This window comes from Oikopleura dioica, chromosome 1 (genome assembly GCF_907165135.1).
Source record: "Oikopleura dioica chromosome 1, OKI2018_I68_1.0, whole genome shotgun sequence".
NCBI classification, from domain to species: Eukaryota; Metazoa; Chordata; class Appendicularia; order Copelata; family Oikopleuridae; genus Oikopleura; species Oikopleura dioica.
The window spans coordinates 8,175,948-8,192,703 of record NC_137291.1 but is presented as its reverse complement, the minus strand read 5'-3'; the positions used below and the strand labels follow the sequence as shown (position 1 = coordinate 8,192,703).

At 42.3% G+C, this 16,756-nt stretch overlaps 3 protein-coding genes across 4 annotated transcripts; 2 read left to right on the top strand and 1 right to left on the bottom strand.

Moving 5' to 3' along the window:
* Nucleotides 1–241: 241 nt before the first annotated feature.
* On the bottom strand, nucleotides 242–13,811 carry LOC145696134 (radial spoke head 1 homolog). Of its 2 annotated transcripts, XM_081773127.1 has the most exons (8): nucleotides 13,679–13,811; nucleotides 13,554–13,634; nucleotides 13,347–13,514; nucleotides 13,170–13,296; nucleotides 13,018–13,125; nucleotides 12,831–12,892; nucleotides 419–470; nucleotides 242–264 (listed from the first exon to the last, which is right to left on the bottom strand). In XM_081773127.1, the coding sequence occupies exons 1-8, from the start codon at nucleotides 13,781–13,783 to the stop codon at nucleotides 257–259; spliced, it is 711 nt and encodes a 236-aa protein (XP_081629253.1). In that variant the 5' UTR covers nucleotides 13,784–13,811; the 3' UTR covers nucleotides 242–256. The 2 variants fall into 2 exon arrangements, with proteins under 2 accessions (XP_081629253.1, XP_081629259.1); XM_081773133.1 differs by lacking the exons at nucleotides 242–264; nucleotides 419–470 and having other exon boundaries at nucleotides 12,736–12,892.
* LOC145701314 (uncharacterized) lies at nucleotides 1,503–12,737 on the top strand. The gene is made up of 13 exons (XM_081778539.1): nucleotides 1,503–1,661; nucleotides 1,915–2,336; nucleotides 2,481–2,490; nucleotides 2,538–2,777; nucleotides 2,914–3,351; nucleotides 3,410–3,958; nucleotides 4,074–4,085; nucleotides 4,997–5,245; nucleotides 5,520–5,623; nucleotides 5,685–11,802; nucleotides 11,845–11,931; nucleotides 12,142–12,410; nucleotides 12,452–12,737. The coding sequence occupies exons 1-13, from the start codon at nucleotides 1,625–1,627 to the stop codon at nucleotides 12,551–12,553; spliced, it is 8,637 nt and encodes a 2,878-aa protein (XP_081634665.1). The 5' UTR covers nucleotides 1,503–1,624; the 3' UTR covers nucleotides 12,554–12,737.
* Nucleotides 13,812–14,286: 475 nt separating the features above from the next.
* LOC145695348 (uncharacterized) lies at nucleotides 14,287–16,730 on the top strand. Its single transcript, XM_081772350.1, has 7 exons — nucleotides 14,287–14,447; nucleotides 14,488–15,742; nucleotides 15,783–15,923; nucleotides 15,966–16,034; nucleotides 16,073–16,211; nucleotides 16,250–16,413; nucleotides 16,458–16,730. Exons 1-7 carry the CDS (start codon nucleotides 14,347–14,349, stop codon nucleotides 16,677–16,679), a joined length of 2,091 nt encoding a protein of 696 aa, XP_081628476.1. The 5' UTR covers nucleotides 14,287–14,346; the 3' UTR covers nucleotides 16,680–16,730.
* The last annotated feature ends 26 nt before the right edge of the window (nucleotides 16,731–16,756 follow it).

Below are 16,756 nucleotides of genomic sequence, written 5' to 3'. Positions count from 1 at the left end.
TAGAAATTTCTATCTTCTTTTTGAATTTTTAGATATTTTAACTTTTTCATTGGATCGAAAATGTGCCGACTTTTACTTGAAATTCTCTCGCAATTCCATTTATTGACATTATACGACTGAGTGAAAAGATATGTATGCTCTATCGAGGGTTCTATTTCTACGTCTTTCGAATTATGATAATCGCTTTCAATAGAACCCGACGCCAAATTTGTACTGCAGATGTTTCGTTGACATTTGGGGAACATTAGCGCACAAGTCAATTCACTTAACAAATTCCTTTACGTTTCTTCTGCGAGTTTCTTTCGCGTTCATTTAAAGGGCAGAGTCGGAATTTAAACCGGAGCAATTAAAGAAACTGAACTCGTTCTTATCTATTTCTGTACTTTTGTAGTTCAGACGAGTTAAAAAATCAGTGAACCTTTGTTCGTAGTCGAGATGCGGCAAGCTTTCGCTGATGATATTGAGTCGAGCTTCGGCATCTTCGATGGACTCGTCTTGGAAGTAATTTGGGAAGATTATCCACTCGCTTGCTTTTAAATACCTTCCACAGTTATCCCCTTAAAAATCCGTGAAAGCTCGTCGAATGTGATTTTCTGTCAAACCTAAAGTGTTCACCACCAAATCATGATTGATGCCAGTATAATGCCAGCATTCGTTAGCGCCTTCTCTCACGCAAATTGCTCTAACAAATGAAGAAAAAAGAAACGGAAGAAACTTCTTGCCCATCTTGAAGACGGCGAGATTTTCTGGTCTAGCCAAAGCTTCTACAAACGCGTATTTTCACTATTGACCGTAAACAAACATACACCTTGTCCAAGTACGATCCAGATTTGATCTGGTCAAGTTTACAACCTCCCAATAAAAATTTCCGTCAATCAAATCTCCCGTCAAAAAGATACGGTTTAATTTTCAGCCCTCGTCGATAAATGATATAATCGCCTAATTTACTGCAATTTTTTTGAATTTTTTCAAAAATCGAGGCAAATCCTTTTGACTAAAGTCTTTGTTACCATCCAAGGGGATAATTTGCAATTCTTAGCTTTTCGAAACATATTGAATTGTCGTATTTTCAGCCAAAATAGAAGTGACATCGCCTATAAAATTGGTCAAATTACGATGCGACCCAGTTCAATTTGGATGGATTCAGACATTTGAGCATTTTGCTTGTCAAATTTTGCAATGGACCCTTCGTTCTTTTAGTAGATTTTATTTAAAAGCTATAAATTATATCAGTTCAGAAAAGATACAGTCTTGAATTTTCTCTAAAAGACGGTGCTTTGGTTGCGTTTCTCCGGATTTGGTGATTTTAGAAAGCAGGAATCATAGACAAACTATAATTATGCAATCTTGATTGATAGATGCGATGTGTCTGTACTACTAATTATGAATTGATTTAGGCTTTGTGGTGACGTTTTGGTGAAGAGGGGTGGCGCCAGAGCGCTCGTTTACGGCACCAGCACCTCCATTTTCTCAATTTTGCCCCATCATCCGTCAGTGGGGGAATCGCCTTAACTATGAACTACTGAAAAACACAACACCTGTGTACCTTTTTTTTCTTAAAGAGATAAGGAGGAAGAAAGAAGACCTTTAGTTAGAGAGAGTTTCGATAAAGAAAACAGAAACAATGCGCTACTGCGCCATATGGTGGTGTCTTCTAATTGGTATGTCGGCGGTTTTATTCTTATTTTTAAAATTGAGTAAAGTGGCACTTTTCAATACTGCCAAAATAACGAATAAATAGATCAAGCTGCCAAATTTTGATGAACCATACTTTTACTAATGATAAAAATTAGATTTCTAAGATAGAAGACCGGCTCCTTTAATAATCAAAATGTTTTCATTAGAGCGTTCTTTTAGTTAAGAAAAAATCATTTGAGCAGCTCGAAATTTTAGCTTGAACATATTTTTTGATAGGGGCACTCGACGCTGGTGATCCAAATAGATCCGTCGAGGAAAAAACTGAGGACATCCTTGAACGACTCTCAGAAGCAAATGCAAAAGAAGCAAAATGGAAAAGAAAACAAGAGAAGGCGATGAAGCGCCTGGAAAAAGTAACGGGAAAGCTTTATGAAGGTAGTTCTATTTCCCTCAAATCCGCGGGGGTAAATGATGGTGCGGCGATTTTCGAGGGGCGACCGGATTTTGTTGAGCTTCAGCAGGACGTCGAGCTGGAACAGACGCTCTTTACTGATGACGAAGCGAACAATGACAACCACATTCTTCTTGAAGACGATATTATCATTCCGGTAGATCATCAGCCAAGGAACGAGGAAGAACAAATCGCAACTATCCTGAACGCAGTCAAGGATCCTGCTCGACTTTGGCCAAAAGGAAGAGTTTTGAAATTTTTTTCTTTTTCAAAACCATAATATACAATATTTTTTCGTCGATGTATATTTTTGAAGGTTTCTTAAATCGATCTACCTACCTAATTATTAATTGCTGGTTCGAAATCAATATGGATTTACTATAGTCTATAGATAATCAACGGCCAGTCTTCTAGAGTAACTAACTTACATCTGATTTTTGAAACTAAGTTCAAAACTTCCACCAAGATCGCGATGGTATCGTCCGCATTCCATACCTCATGGAACGAAACAAGTACAACCAGACCTCCGTCAATCTGATTCAAGAAGCCATGGACGTACTCCGCAAATACACCTGTATTTCTTTCGAGCAGAGACGTAACGAAAACGATTTCGTCCGTATTGCCCCCGTTCAAGGTTGTGCTGCATCGGTCGGAAAGCGAACAGGAAGAAATGACATCTACCTTGATCGTAAGTAAAGAAACGTTAGCAAGCTGAAGCGGGCGATACTCACCTTCAAGTTTCTAGCAAGATGATAATCCGGAGATAAAGCCTAATTTTGTCAGACTCAGGTGTTTGCTTGGGGCAGGGGATAACACTTGTTTAGAGCCCAATTGCATGAAAGTGGGCATTATCATCCACGAGCTGCTTCACATTGTCGGCTTTAACCATGAACAGTCAAGATCGGATCGAGACGACTATGTCGACATTATTTTCGACAACATTGTCCCTGGCTCCAACTATAGAGTTAACTTCAACAAGGCCGTCACGAACAACCTGGTCGTCTACGATTACAACTCTGTCCTTCACTACCCGCGCTTGTCCTGGAACAAGAAGCCGTATCTCCAAACAATCGTTCCAAAAACGATGCCCAAGCCTAAAATAGGTCAGCGAGACAGACTCTCGCCTCTTGATATCGAGGAAGTTCGCGGGCTCTATTCATGCTCCAAATCGTCTTATGCGTTTTGTGGTGGTGAATTGGATACTGAAGGCACCTTCAAAAGCAATAAATTTCCAAATGGATACGAGGAAGGAAAGTTTGAGAGTTCATTCGCCCAGTAAAGTTAACTTTTTAAATCGTATTTATTTTCAAACTTAAAAAGGCGAACACTGCACCTGGAAACTCACAGCTAGAAAGGGTGCATTCGTCGAGCTGACTTTCGACGTGGTCGATTTATATGAAAGCTACACTTGCGAAGATGACGCAATTATCGTTCACGATGGAGATTCTCCAAAAGCACAAGCCTGGAGAGGAATCTGCGGACAAAAGACTAATCTCAAAATCACTTCTACTGGCCAGTCCCTGTACGTTATTTTCGCCACAGAACCGGGATGGTTTCCTGGAAAAAATCCAGAATATGAGAAAAGAAAGAACAAGCGAGGATTCAAGGCCAGCTTCAAAACTGTTCACTGGCCTGGTGATGGCCCACCACCGATTCAAGGCAACGACTACGGTCCTAAGACAGCGAAAACAGAAGATGACTTTTTCTGCGACTTCCACTACAGCTACAGCAAAAAGAATGATGCGGTTTGCGGGATGGAAAGCGAAGGTCTTATCGCCGATTTCAAATGGGAGGTCGGGCGTGGCTATTCTAAGTCTGACAAAACGGGCTATCAAAAAAGCAGCAAAAAAGACAGCACTTCAAAAGCTGGTAAAAATCTACATTAGCATACTGTTTCATACTATTAACAAACTTTATATTTATCAACGTATACTAACTCGGTCCACATATTTTATAAAGAACGACCCTCAACAGACGCGTTCAGGTGCAGATGAAGGTAAATCAAAAGCTACTCAAAACGCGAATTTTTATGTTGAAAATCAGCTGCGAGATTTTCAATAAAATTAAAATTTCAGTAAAATGAAATTATTTTTTTTCTGAGAACTGGCGGTATCTCGGAGTTATGATTTCAGTTGAATCCAAGTAACCCTAGAATATTTTGATTTTCAGTGAACTATGACGACTACTCCTCTTCTTCGAGCATCAAATTCTCAGATGTAGATTTAGGCTACAATGGTACTAGTAGTTCTGATGACGACGAAGGTAAATCTGCGTAAAAAGGCTCGATTTCTTCTGAAGACGAAATCATAAAAGCTGGAAATCTTACGCAAGATTTTCTTACCTTTATTTTTGAGCTGAACATTCGCGGATGTTCCATCAGCAAAGGGTTAGTCGCTGCCAACGACTTATGATAAACAGTTTATGTTTAGTTTCATAATGTGTTTAGGATAATCGTTTCGATCAAAAACAAATGTTTTTACGAGTAGAACGGGTACATCAATTAATTTTCGGAGCTAGTATTTTATCGTTGCGGTAAAGATACGGTGGACTTGACCACAAGCCGCTTTGACATAAACACAGAGACACTCATTCAACGGAATTGATTTCGTAAAGTTTACGCTTTTTTCATGTTATGAATAAAAAAATTATCAACTGGGGGTCAGTCCGGAATAATGAGTATCCCCAAATTTTTATGTTTCCTGTTTTCATAATTCTGAAGCCGCCATGCTCGTTTTTCTTCTCTATCCACTGAGATATGCGAAGCTGGAAGTTACAATCTCAGATTGTAAAAAAAAACATCTGCAAGTTTTTTACAAAATTAATTTTGAAATTGCCTTTCTAAGGTACTGCATGCTTGGTGTTATACATTTGTTTTGCATTATTTTTCATCAACCCGGTCAATTTTAGATCGATGGCTTTTCTTCAACAGCAAGGATCGGCAAGTGGCTGACACAGCTTCAATTATGACACCGTGGCTTAGCCCGACTTCCAAGTGCATTAACTTTGACTATCTCATGCACTCGACTGATCAGATGGGAACGTTGAATGTCAAATCCGTGGAGATAAATAATCGAGGCGATATTGTCCCGTCTCTTTTGACTGAAATTACAGGCAAACAGGGGATTAACTGGAAGAACAAGCACCTCAAATGGGAACGTAAGTACCTCGTAAAAGAAGATCCTTTTTCTAAGTAAGGCATTGAATCCATCTGAATTTCGTTCAAAAAGAACCTAGAGCTAGAACTGCCCTCATCCGGTCTCGCCCGGCTCAGAGATGACTCTGATAAAATTTCTGGAGTGGCCACTTGGTTCCGTGATAACTTTCTAATTCTCCGCGCCCATAATTATTACGAATTCTGGAATTTTCTTTACGTCATAAGACGGAACACTGGCGTTCTTCAAAAACATATTTTTCACGTTTGCGGTTTTAGCCACGATCACGAACCTCGACGCAGTGAAGTTTATCTTTGAGGGTTGGGTCTATGGAGAATGGTCGGATATTCTTATTGATAATTTAAACATCACCAAAGGAATGGTTCAATTATTTTATTTTATCAATTTATTTTACAATCAAAGTTAGGTGAAAATGGCAAAACCTGAACCTCAAAAAAGGATGTTCCGCTGACGATTTGGAACTTGTCGAGACATACGAGTGTGCTTTTGAAAATGAGCATCTTTGTGGCGCAACCCACGGCGAAACAGAGCAGAAATGGAATCTGAACAAGGGACAGACTCCAAGTAAATCAACAGGTCCAATCGGTGATCACACAACTGGTTCCGGAATGTACCTCTTCCTCGAAGCATCACAGCCCGCCGTGAGAGGAGATCGTCTTCAGCTCAAGCTTCCGCCACTCACTGAGACAGAACACTGTCTGTCTTTCTGGTATCACATGTATGGCCAAGAAACAGGAAGTCTACGAGCAAAGATCAAACTTGGTGAAAACGGACTGGAACGTGTACTGTGGGAGCAAAGTGGCGAACGACTTGATAAATGGTACCGAATGGAGGTAGAAATCGAGCCGAAATTTTTCTTGAATGATGCTGGAAAAGACAGTTTCTCTTACGGAGAGGAGGTCAAAGAGGATGCTTACCAATTTGACCCGACTATTCTCACATCATCAAAAGGGTCATCATCGGATGGGCTTCCAATTTATGATTACGAGACAGAAGATTATGAAAGCAGCGAATCGGAGATGTCCGAATCCCGAAAACGACGTCAAGCTTATGACAATGATGTTGCCATACATCACACCGGAAGTGATGGAAATGGAGCAACTGGTATTCTTATGACCGACGCCGATTTTGCTGATATGCTTGAATACATCCAGACGATGCAAGACGAGATGCAAATGGACGCCGTCAAAAGAATCGCGTCCAAAGCTGGCAAAGGTGTTTTCATCACGATCGAAGGAGAGCGTGGTCATGGTTACAGAGGCGATATGGCCATCGATGACGTACGAGTCACAAACTCAAGATGCTCAATCTGGACGGATTGGACTGGATGGAATCAATGCTCGCATACTTGCGGTGGCGGTGTCCAGATCCGAGAGCGAGAGTGCACTCTGAAGAATATTGAAAAGTGCAACGGAGACTTCAAAGAAAACCGCAGCTGTAATATGCATCCTTGTGATGGTTGGTCTTGCAACTTCAACAAAGGTCTTGACGATAAATGTGCGATGAGACAATCTCCAGGAATGGCAAAGCATGATTGGATTGTTCATTCGGGCTACACTCCTACTGAAGGAACTGGTCCACAGACTGATGTGTCTGGAAAAGGAGGTTATATTTTCCTTGAAGCTTCCAAACCTGCCAGACCCGGTGATAATGCAATGATCGCGACGAAAAAATTCGAGATGGACTCTGATTACTGTCTGAATTTCTACTACCATATGTGGACTACCAGTACCGTCAGAAGTCCAATGGGAGAGTTGAAAGTTTACATGATCAGAAATGGCCAACGACCCGATAAATCAACTATGATTTGGTATAAAAGTGGAGATCAGGGCAAAAACTGGATCAACGCAAGAATCAGTGTCAAAAAAGATAATAAGGGACCGTTCATGTTCCTATTTGAGGCAACTCGAGGAAATTCGTACAAATCGGACATTGGTCTTGATGAAATTTCCTTGATTCCCAGCGACTGCAACGCTGTCAAACAATTCGATGAAAACAGTCTTGAACAACGTGTCGAAGCACTTGTTGCTGATTTGGCTCTTCCAAAAGGCCTTGAAATGTGCGACATGAACAAGAAGAACATTCATCAATGCGGCTGGAGTCAACTGGGTGGACGAATCGATGCAGTAGATTTTAAACGGACGGCTTCTCGTACTCCATCTGACGAGACTGGGCCAGAAGCTGGTCGCGGACCCATCATAACTAAAAATTACGACCAAGCTGATCAGTACTTGTACCTCGAGGCGTCAGATGTCGAAAATGGACAAGGAGCTCGAATCAAATCTATTCCCATGGCATCGATTCCGTACTGTGTATCCCTCGACTATCACATGTGGGGATCTGGAACTGGCTCCTTAGCTATCACTGCTCTAGAAAAAACGCAGAGCCAAGTCTTGGATATCAAAACTACCCTCGAAGGCGAAGAAGACGACGAAGAAGAAGACGATGATAAAGCTTCTCGCAGAGAACTCGTCGTACTGAAAGGCGACAAAGGAAACTTATGGAACAACTTGAGGTATAACTACAGACCAACAAATGAGAGCTTTCAAGTTGCCTTTGACGTTTTTGCCACGAGAGGGGACAACTTCAAATCTGACATTGCCATTGATAATCTTGTCGTTCGACCTGGCCCATGCATTGAAATTGTTTCTGTCGGAACTGATGAGTTCCACGTCAGATGGGGCGCCGTCGAAAACCTCTTGACATTTGAAGTCAATGTCGAGCCTCCAATTCAAACACATACAAATGGAAACACTACAGTAACAGAAATCAAATTCATTCGATTTGTCAGCCCAGATACAGATTACAAGATCACTCTCAAAACAATCACTAAAGACGGTGACAATATTGAAGAATACAACTCCGAGGCCACCTTCCGCACACTTCCAAAACTTGGCATTATGCTAGCCGCCAACACAAAATCACGCTCAACACAATTGATAAGATTGAAAAACGATGATTTTGCCGGCTATGAAATAACCGTGTGGCCGGAGTCAGAGAGTTTCAAGAATGGTCTTTACATGGACTTGAGCATTTGGGAGTCGTTCGAGGCTGCCGGGATCCCCCAATGCGGCGGTCGCGGTGAAAACTGTGTTCAAACGGCTGTTGGTGGTTTGCGAGGTGGTTCGACACATAACATCAATATTCGCGGTATTGGAAAAGGCGGTTCTAACTACAAATCAAACATCGTCAAAATCGTTGTCTCAACTGGTCCACTTCCTCCACCGCATGCAGTTCGACCGATGACGACTGAGTTCCAACTTGGATGGCAAAATCCAAAGGGGTCTAGGGGAACTGTTATCAAAATCGATCCGAAACCAGCTCAAATGTCAAGCTCGATACTTCCACCAACAAAAGACAACTTAATTATCAAAGGCCTTGAACCAGATACGGAGTTCAACATCACGATGTTTGTTATCGGTTATCTTCCTGTCATACCCAAGTCTGCACAGGAGTTCGAGCTTCTTGTCGAAAAACATGCGTTAACAAAACTTTCCGACGAGAAGACATTTACCGTGAGAACAGGGCCCGAACCGCCAAAACTATCAGTTGTGGAACAACGAAAGGATTCAGTCAAAATCGACTGGTCAGACTACGCTGAGAGCGACGAAGCGTCATATTTAGTTCATTTGAACCCTTCAAATGGTCAATTATTCGAAAAAGCTCAGGGAGTCAACCGACCTGTCGAAGTGATGAATAAATTCTTAACAGTGGGCAATCTTCATCCTGATATTGAGTACACGTTGACCCTATCTGCCAAACTCGATGATACATACACAGATGAGGTCCAAATCAAGTTCAAGGCCAATTGTGAGCGGTCTCATTATCAAATGGATTCAAAAGAAACAACTAAACTTGGACCATACAATTTAGGAGATTATTGGACTGTCTGTACCTGGGCTCGAGCAGCGCCATCAATGCCATCAGTTCTCTCGCTTATGCAACCCTCTGCTTCAGGCGTATCATCAGTACTTTCACTGTCAACAACAGCGAGTGGTTGGAAAGTAAATGTTGGCGGAAAGTCTGCAGAAAAAGAAATGTCAGTCACTGATCTCTCTTTTATCTGCGTGACCCAGGATTCCGATGAGCAGGAGCATCGGATTTTTGTGAACTCTGAGCAAATTGAAGCCTCTTCAAGTGCCTTTGAAAAGATCACGGGAGCAGCCGTATTTGTTGGTCAAGGTCCTTCCACCATAATTGATGCTAATGTCTGGCCTTTTGTTCTCAGCGACACTGAAATCAACATTCAACGAACTAGCCCGATTCAGTGTATTTCTGGAATGATTACACCATCTGTCATTCCACCATCAACTCATCAAAGATCGCCACCAAGACCGGAAATTTCTGTTGTCTCGACAAGTTCCTCTCAAGTTGAAGTCAACCTAGAGTCGAAGGGGTTGATCACTTCCATGTTTGTTGAGCTCAGCCCTCCATCTGCGCAATTCAAAAACGGAATCAAATCGGGAAGTGACGATAAAATGATCATCAAGGGACTTGACAGCGATACCAATTATTCTCTAACAATTGTTTATCTACTGGCTGCACAAAAGTCAGAAGCTGGACAGATTCTTTTTAGAACAGCGACAGAGAAACCGGTTTTAACTGCACCATCAGTCGAATCGTCCTTGATTTATCTCCAGTGGGACGAGATTCCAGGTGCTATCGCTTACGAACTGGTAAGCTCAGAGGCACAGTTGAGCGAGCGACTAAATGAGACGTACTATCACGCCGAATTCCTGAATGGAAGCACTGAGTACACTTTTGAAGTCAGAGCAGTCATCGATGATGATGAAAATATCCGCACTGATTATGCAAAAACGACAATCTCTACAGTTCCATCTCTAGATAACTTCTCTGCGAAGGCACGATCGACATCACTGAGGCTAACCTGGGATGTTGCTACCAAACCAGACTTCTACAATGTTTTGATAAATCCACCGATTCCCAATTTTGATGGATATATGGTCGAGCTTGAGAGTCCGCTTTTACTTGACGGTGCTAGTCCAAACACAATCTATTCGATCGTTATGACTGCCACTTATTCATCCAGCGGAGCTTCAGGTTATCAGGGAAAGACAGACAAGGTCTTTAGTATTCCCAAGACGGCCCCACTTCTCGAAAACTCGAGAGTCGCCCTCCTGCAGTCATCGCAGATCGCCATCGCTCTCGGTTACGTTATGGGTGCCAAGGATCTGCGAGTCGTCGTGGAACCACCAATTGCATCAATTACCAACGGGCTCCAAGGAGGCTTTGCTAACTTTGTTCGACTCACTCAAATGATCCCTCTGACCAAGTACGAGATTGCGATCTCAGCACTTGTCGCTAATGCTGAAACCGACGCTGTCATTTTCACTGAAGAAACTGCACCAAGCGGAAGTGGCGTTAATATCGAGGAGATAACGTCTTCTTCGGTTCAGGTATCCTGGTCTGCTGTTGAGCACGTGATTCGATATCGAGTGATTTTGAAGAAGGGATCACAAACTGTCTATGATGCTTTCAAAGATGCCAATGAGTTGAGCATTGTTTTGAGCTATCTCGAGCCTGAATCTTCGTACAATGTCTTCATCTCAGGAGAAATGGAGAATCAAGTGAGAACTGATCCAGCTTCGCAAAGATTCACTACATTGCCCCAAGTCACTGGAATTTCCGCTAAACATATCGCAAGTACATCGTTCACGGTAGAATGGCCCGAAGTTGAAGGCGTGACTCGCTGGGACTTCAAAGTCGTTGGCGAAGTGACGATTCACCTCAGCGGTATGCACTCCGCCACCGTTACAAACCTCCTGCCTGGAACTGATTACAGTCTCTCACTCGTTGGTATTTTCGATGAAGTCCGACGGACAGACATTTTCTATAAAAATATTATGACAGCAAGCGCTGCTCCTCAAGTTGACATTACGAATGTTCAGTCAACTGCATTCAATATTCTCTGGAAGTCTGTTCCAAATGCTCAAGGATACGATGTCGCGATTGAGCCGCCAGTTGACGACTTCGATAATTCTCTCGTTGATTCTAGCACGAGCTACTTATCAATTTTCGAAGCTGAGCCAAATACTCAGTACACAGTCTCTATCAAAGCCATCTTCAACGAAATCGTCGAAACGGATCGAACCGTTTTGAAGACGCAGACTGCGTTCACCCTCGAATCTCCAAAAGCGGATTTTATTGGAAACACGACTGCATCTATCTCTTGGGTCGATCATCGCCATGAAGAGGAGAAAGAGGCTGAGAGGGAAGGATCCGCCGATCATGACGACCACCTTGGCGTTATCAATTACTTCGTCAGCATCAACCCTCCTCCAATTGGTGGAGAATCTCGAAACTTGGCCATGGACAGCTCTTTCTCTTTCACCAACCTCGAAGAAGGCACAACCTACGTTGTGGAAGTTATTGCTGTTCTCACATCTGGCGCTCAAACTGACATTTCCGACTTCGAGTTCACTACAAATGGAAAATCTCGAGAGCTTGTAGATTCTTCCGTTCAATGTGGATTTGAAAGTCTTGAGCGAAAGTCCTCTTCTAGTTGTGACTTTGAAGGAGGTTAGTTTTTAAGTTTTATCTCAGAAGTTAATTCCTTTGTAGGTGGACTTTGCGGATGGACGCAGAGCTCGAAAAGATTCGGATTCTTCCGTTGGCGTGTGGACACTGAGAGGAATACCCTAGAGAAGAGTAATATAAAAAGAAAATTGAATTTTACCCCATCAGACGGTATACTGCATGACGGAAACAGCAAAATAACTAACTCCTCTTTCTAACACTACTTACAACAGATACCAAGACTCACATTAACTAACTATCATAACCGCATGCTGTTGCTTCCTGATGATGATCTCACCACCGAAGTATCTTTTTCGAACAGTTTTTATCTTTGTTTTATAGACAAAATCTTGGTCGCTCCGTTGAACAGAAACGCAAACCTCAATTCTGCTAGAATCATGTCTCCAGCGCGAAAAGGAACTCAGTGTCTCTCCCTTCGAGCCCTCATCTTCCAACAAACCTCATTAAATCTATCAGTCAAGGTGCGCTTCGCGGTAGAGGGCGAGGAGAGAAAACGAGAAGAGACCATTATTTCCTACAATGGCAATCAGGGTGGAGACTGGTTCAATGTCCAACAGACTGTATTCATGCCGCCGACGATTTCCTATCAAGTAAAGTCGTTTATGTTTATCATTATCAAACCATCACTTAGGTTGTCATCGAGGCGACAAAATCAGAAGGAAAAGGAACGCCAATTGCTATCGACGATCTCAAACTCGAATCAGGTCCCTGCTGGTCCAAGGACGAGCTCTAAACAAACTTACTACTGCCCTTCAAGTTTTCCCAATATTTCAAATTTTCTACTGTAAAAATCCTTTTCCTTCCTTTCTGTAAAAGCCTAAAAACTAAAACCGCACCAATCTGTAACAGTACTGAGTACAGATACGTCGTCAACAACACGAACAACCGAAATAAAATTATCACGAATTGCGCGTGTAAATTATAAATATATGAAAGTGTTTATTTGAGTACATTAATTACAAATTTACAATTTTGAATGATAAAAAGCAGAATTAAATTTACTTTTCGACGCTGATGCCGCAAACTTTGGTGGCCTTCCATTTTGGAATCGTGATGTTGGTAGCTTCTTCGTCTAAAAACAGGTCACGTAATTGACAAAATTGAGATTTCGTCAAAGGCCTATTTCCTGTGACGGTTCAAATTTGAGTTTTGAAATCAAAAATAATCATTTAGAATGTAATTTCTAATGAAACTTACCATCAACATCCATTGGAATCTCAACAGGAATGTATTCACCATGCTGTTCGCAGCAGATGTTGAAAATATACTTTCCAGGGCCATTAGGAAGATTGTCGTTCCAGCTTCCTACAAAAAAGTTCCAGTAATTCTCTAGAACGGGAGTTGTTTACCTTGGTATCTATGGTTAGCATGGACGAGTTCGCCGGCGCCTTCTGCTTTGCCCTTGACCCAGCTGCCAGTGTAGCGGGACTGTGTGTCAGAGTAAATGTAAGTTCCTACGCCGTGTCGCTGACCATCCTGAACATGATGGTTTAGAAACTTAGAAAGAAAAAAGAGGCTAGATTTACCTGCCAGTGACCCTCGAAAGTATCTCCGTTAGGATAAGTGTAAGTTCCTTTTCCATTTCTATGATCATCGGCGTAGTCGCCCTTGAAGACGGAACCGTCGGGGTAATAAAACGTGCCGCTGCCGTGCTTCTTGTTCTTATCATACTGTCCGACGTACTGGGCGCCGCTCTAAAAATAGTAAAATATCAGTAAAGTGAGAGAGAGTACCTTAAATTTGTAGATTCCGTTTCCATGTCGTTTTCCATTTTCATAGTTGCCTTCATAATAATCACCATTTGGCAGGGTAGCCTAAAATAATCCCTTGCTTTCGATGAACAAACCTTATGAATTACCTTTCCATGGCCATGGCGCTCTCCGGCATCGTTTCGTTCGCCTTCGTACTCGCCAAAGTAGAAGTCGTTTCCGTCTTCAAGATCGATGGAACCCAAGTCAGACATTTTGATCTTTTTGGTTTATTTTTATAACTGAGCCGGGAATCGAAAACAACGCCTCAGGTGCGTGCGTGTTCTAGAAAAACCATAAATATTCAAAAATAACGTTATGATGATTTAAAATTGAAAATATCAAAAAATGTCTTCATCAAAATACACTTTCTGAACGAGGACGTGTCAAGTTTTACGTCACTGAATAAATTTATACACTTTAGACGTCAGAAACGATGTTCTTTTTGAATTAGCAGAAGTTTTCATGAATCTTTTTTTCGCTGATAAGCATATCAGGTGGAAATTGAATCAAATTTCCATCCCTAAAATAATTATCTCAACAATCGCATTACTGGAAGGCTTAGATTCAAGTCCACGTTTTATTAGCTTTTAAATGGTTCACTACTGCACAAAAACCGCACGATTGTTTACCAGCCATGCAATCGCTAGTGGTGGAGCACTATTCGCCACCGCCGTGACAAATCCGGCGCAGAGCACCAGCTCAGAGTTGTCGAATTCACTCATTAGTCGCCCAAAAAGTTTAATTAGAATCAGACACAAAACCCGACGTAGAAGGGATGAAGATTTCTAGCGCAGTTTTGGTTGCACTAAAAGCGTCCATTGAAGCTCAGAGCGATGCTGGAGATAACAGAGACAATGTTTACAGTATGCTTAAACGGTAAGTGACGAAGAAGGAATCTATTATAATGAGATTTTAGGCTTTTGAAAGTAAATGGCTGGCGTGATGAAGCTGACCTGCCTTTGAATCTTTTGCAGCAAGGTTGCTGGCTTCAACTTCTCAATCCTCCAGGATGGGAAGCTTCCAACAGAGCTGAGCCCGTAAATGAAATGGACTATCTCGGCCGAGCCTGGTACAAATGTCACCAGTGCACTACTATCGACGATTCCATTTGCCTCGGTATCAGTCAAAACTACGGTTCTCCTCTTTACGACCGCTCAACTCGATCGTATACTTGTCCGGGCGTCCCTGGCACATGTGAGCACAACGCTTGCTCCTGCGATGTCAAACTCGTGGAGAGTATCTTAACGATCATGACCAGAGATGGCTATCACAGTGAAGCAGACACTGTTGTTGGAGGATTCGATCCGATTGCGCGTTGTGTCAAGAGTGGTACTGGCAACGGGTCTGGTGCTACTGATAGCTGCTGTGGAACCTACCCAGATCGATTTCCGTTTCACTCGGAGAACGGGGCTCGTGCCTGTTGCTACGGAAAAACATACGATGCTAACGCTCTTTCCTGCTGTGCCGACGGAACCATTGATATGGTATGCGATTTGACGGACGACCCATGTGATCCGAACCCATGCATGTACGGAGGAACTTGTAACGCAGGACAATATGGCACTATTTCTTGCACTTGCACAGACAAATACACTGGGCAGTTCTGCGAGACGAAAAAATCAAAGAAAAATCGACTTATTTTGGACGAAGAAGGATCGGGAGAACAAGAATCGGACATCACTTCTGCTCTTTCGAATGGAATGGAGCGACTTTCAGAAAATGACTTGTGCGAATTTGTCAAGTGCCAAAACGGCGGAACATGCAATTTGGGACAATGCGACTGCCCAACTGGATTTTCTGGAGAATTCTGCCAGCGAGATCCTTGCTCGATTTCTCCTTGTCGCCATGGAAAATGCGTTGCGATCGGGGGAGAGGCGATTTGCGAGTGCGCAAAGGGATACTACGGTGATTTCTGTCAGATTTCTGCTTGCGATGACTTTGATTGCGAAAACGGCGGCAAATGCATTTTGAATGAATATCATTATCCAGTCTGTCAGTGTCCAGAAGGCTTTGAAGGGACAAATTGCGAGCAAAAGATTGTTCCTCCAAATCCTTGTGATCCTGATCCTTGCTTCAATGGTGGCGAGTGCGTGGCCAACAGTGATGGATTCACATGCTCTTGCACAACTGGGTTTATTGGTCGACTTTGCGAGGAGTCTGTTCCCACTCAGGTGATTAAGAATCATTCGCGGCTTGTTCTTACTTATTTAGGTTTGGTGCTATGAAAAACCAATGGATATCCTCTTCGTTGTCGACAGATCAACTTCAATGCGCGGCGAAAGCAACTTTTTCGATGCTTCAAAAGCGTGGATTGAAAATTTAATCGGGGAATTCGACCTCGATCTTGTTCAAGTAAAAACTTATTGAAAAATTTCCAGTGTTTAAATTTTTAAGGTTGGTGTTGTCACTTACGCCGATAGCGCCACTTTGGATATCCCGCTAAAGAATCATTCTCTTGCTAAGGTAATACCGACTTTTGAATTTGTTCTACTTTATCATAGATTGTGAAAAGAATGGACGCAATCGAACTCGATGAAAAAGTTGGATCAGATCTGTCTGATGCGGCCAATCTTGTCCGAAAGGTTGTTGGACGGCGTAATCAAGATTCCGACGCAGAAAGCATCGTCATAATTCTCTCAGGTTCAGTAAAAAATCTGTATCGCTCTAACAGTCGATAGATTTCTGGGACTCCGGCTTCAAGACACCGGACTTTTTATCGGACACACCATTTGGCAGCCTTGCTACTCTGAGAACATCTGTGATTGCCGTCGGTCTTGGGGAAGAATCCAACAGTGCAATTGGCCAAATAGCCGCATTGAACCAATCCGAAAACTTTGTCAAGGTAATATCTGAGAATTTTTACATTTCCAAATATTTTATTTCAAGGCACAATCACCGGATGACCTCATGACTCCAGAATTTCTAAACGAGATCACTCGAAAAGTCTGTTATTCCGATGGACGGGAAATGGATGGCATTTGGACGGAGCTCGAAAGTCAACGATTTGATGAAGAGTTTGACGTCGAGACTTTCGAGGATTTACGAAGAGAGTCTTTAAAACGAGACAGAAAACGCATTCGGCGATCAATTTCTGATACATCTGCGTAGACTTTGCGCCAAGAAAGAAAAACGTTTTTGTACTTGTAAATAAATAAATGTTATTTTATTTTTTTGTTGACGTCAAA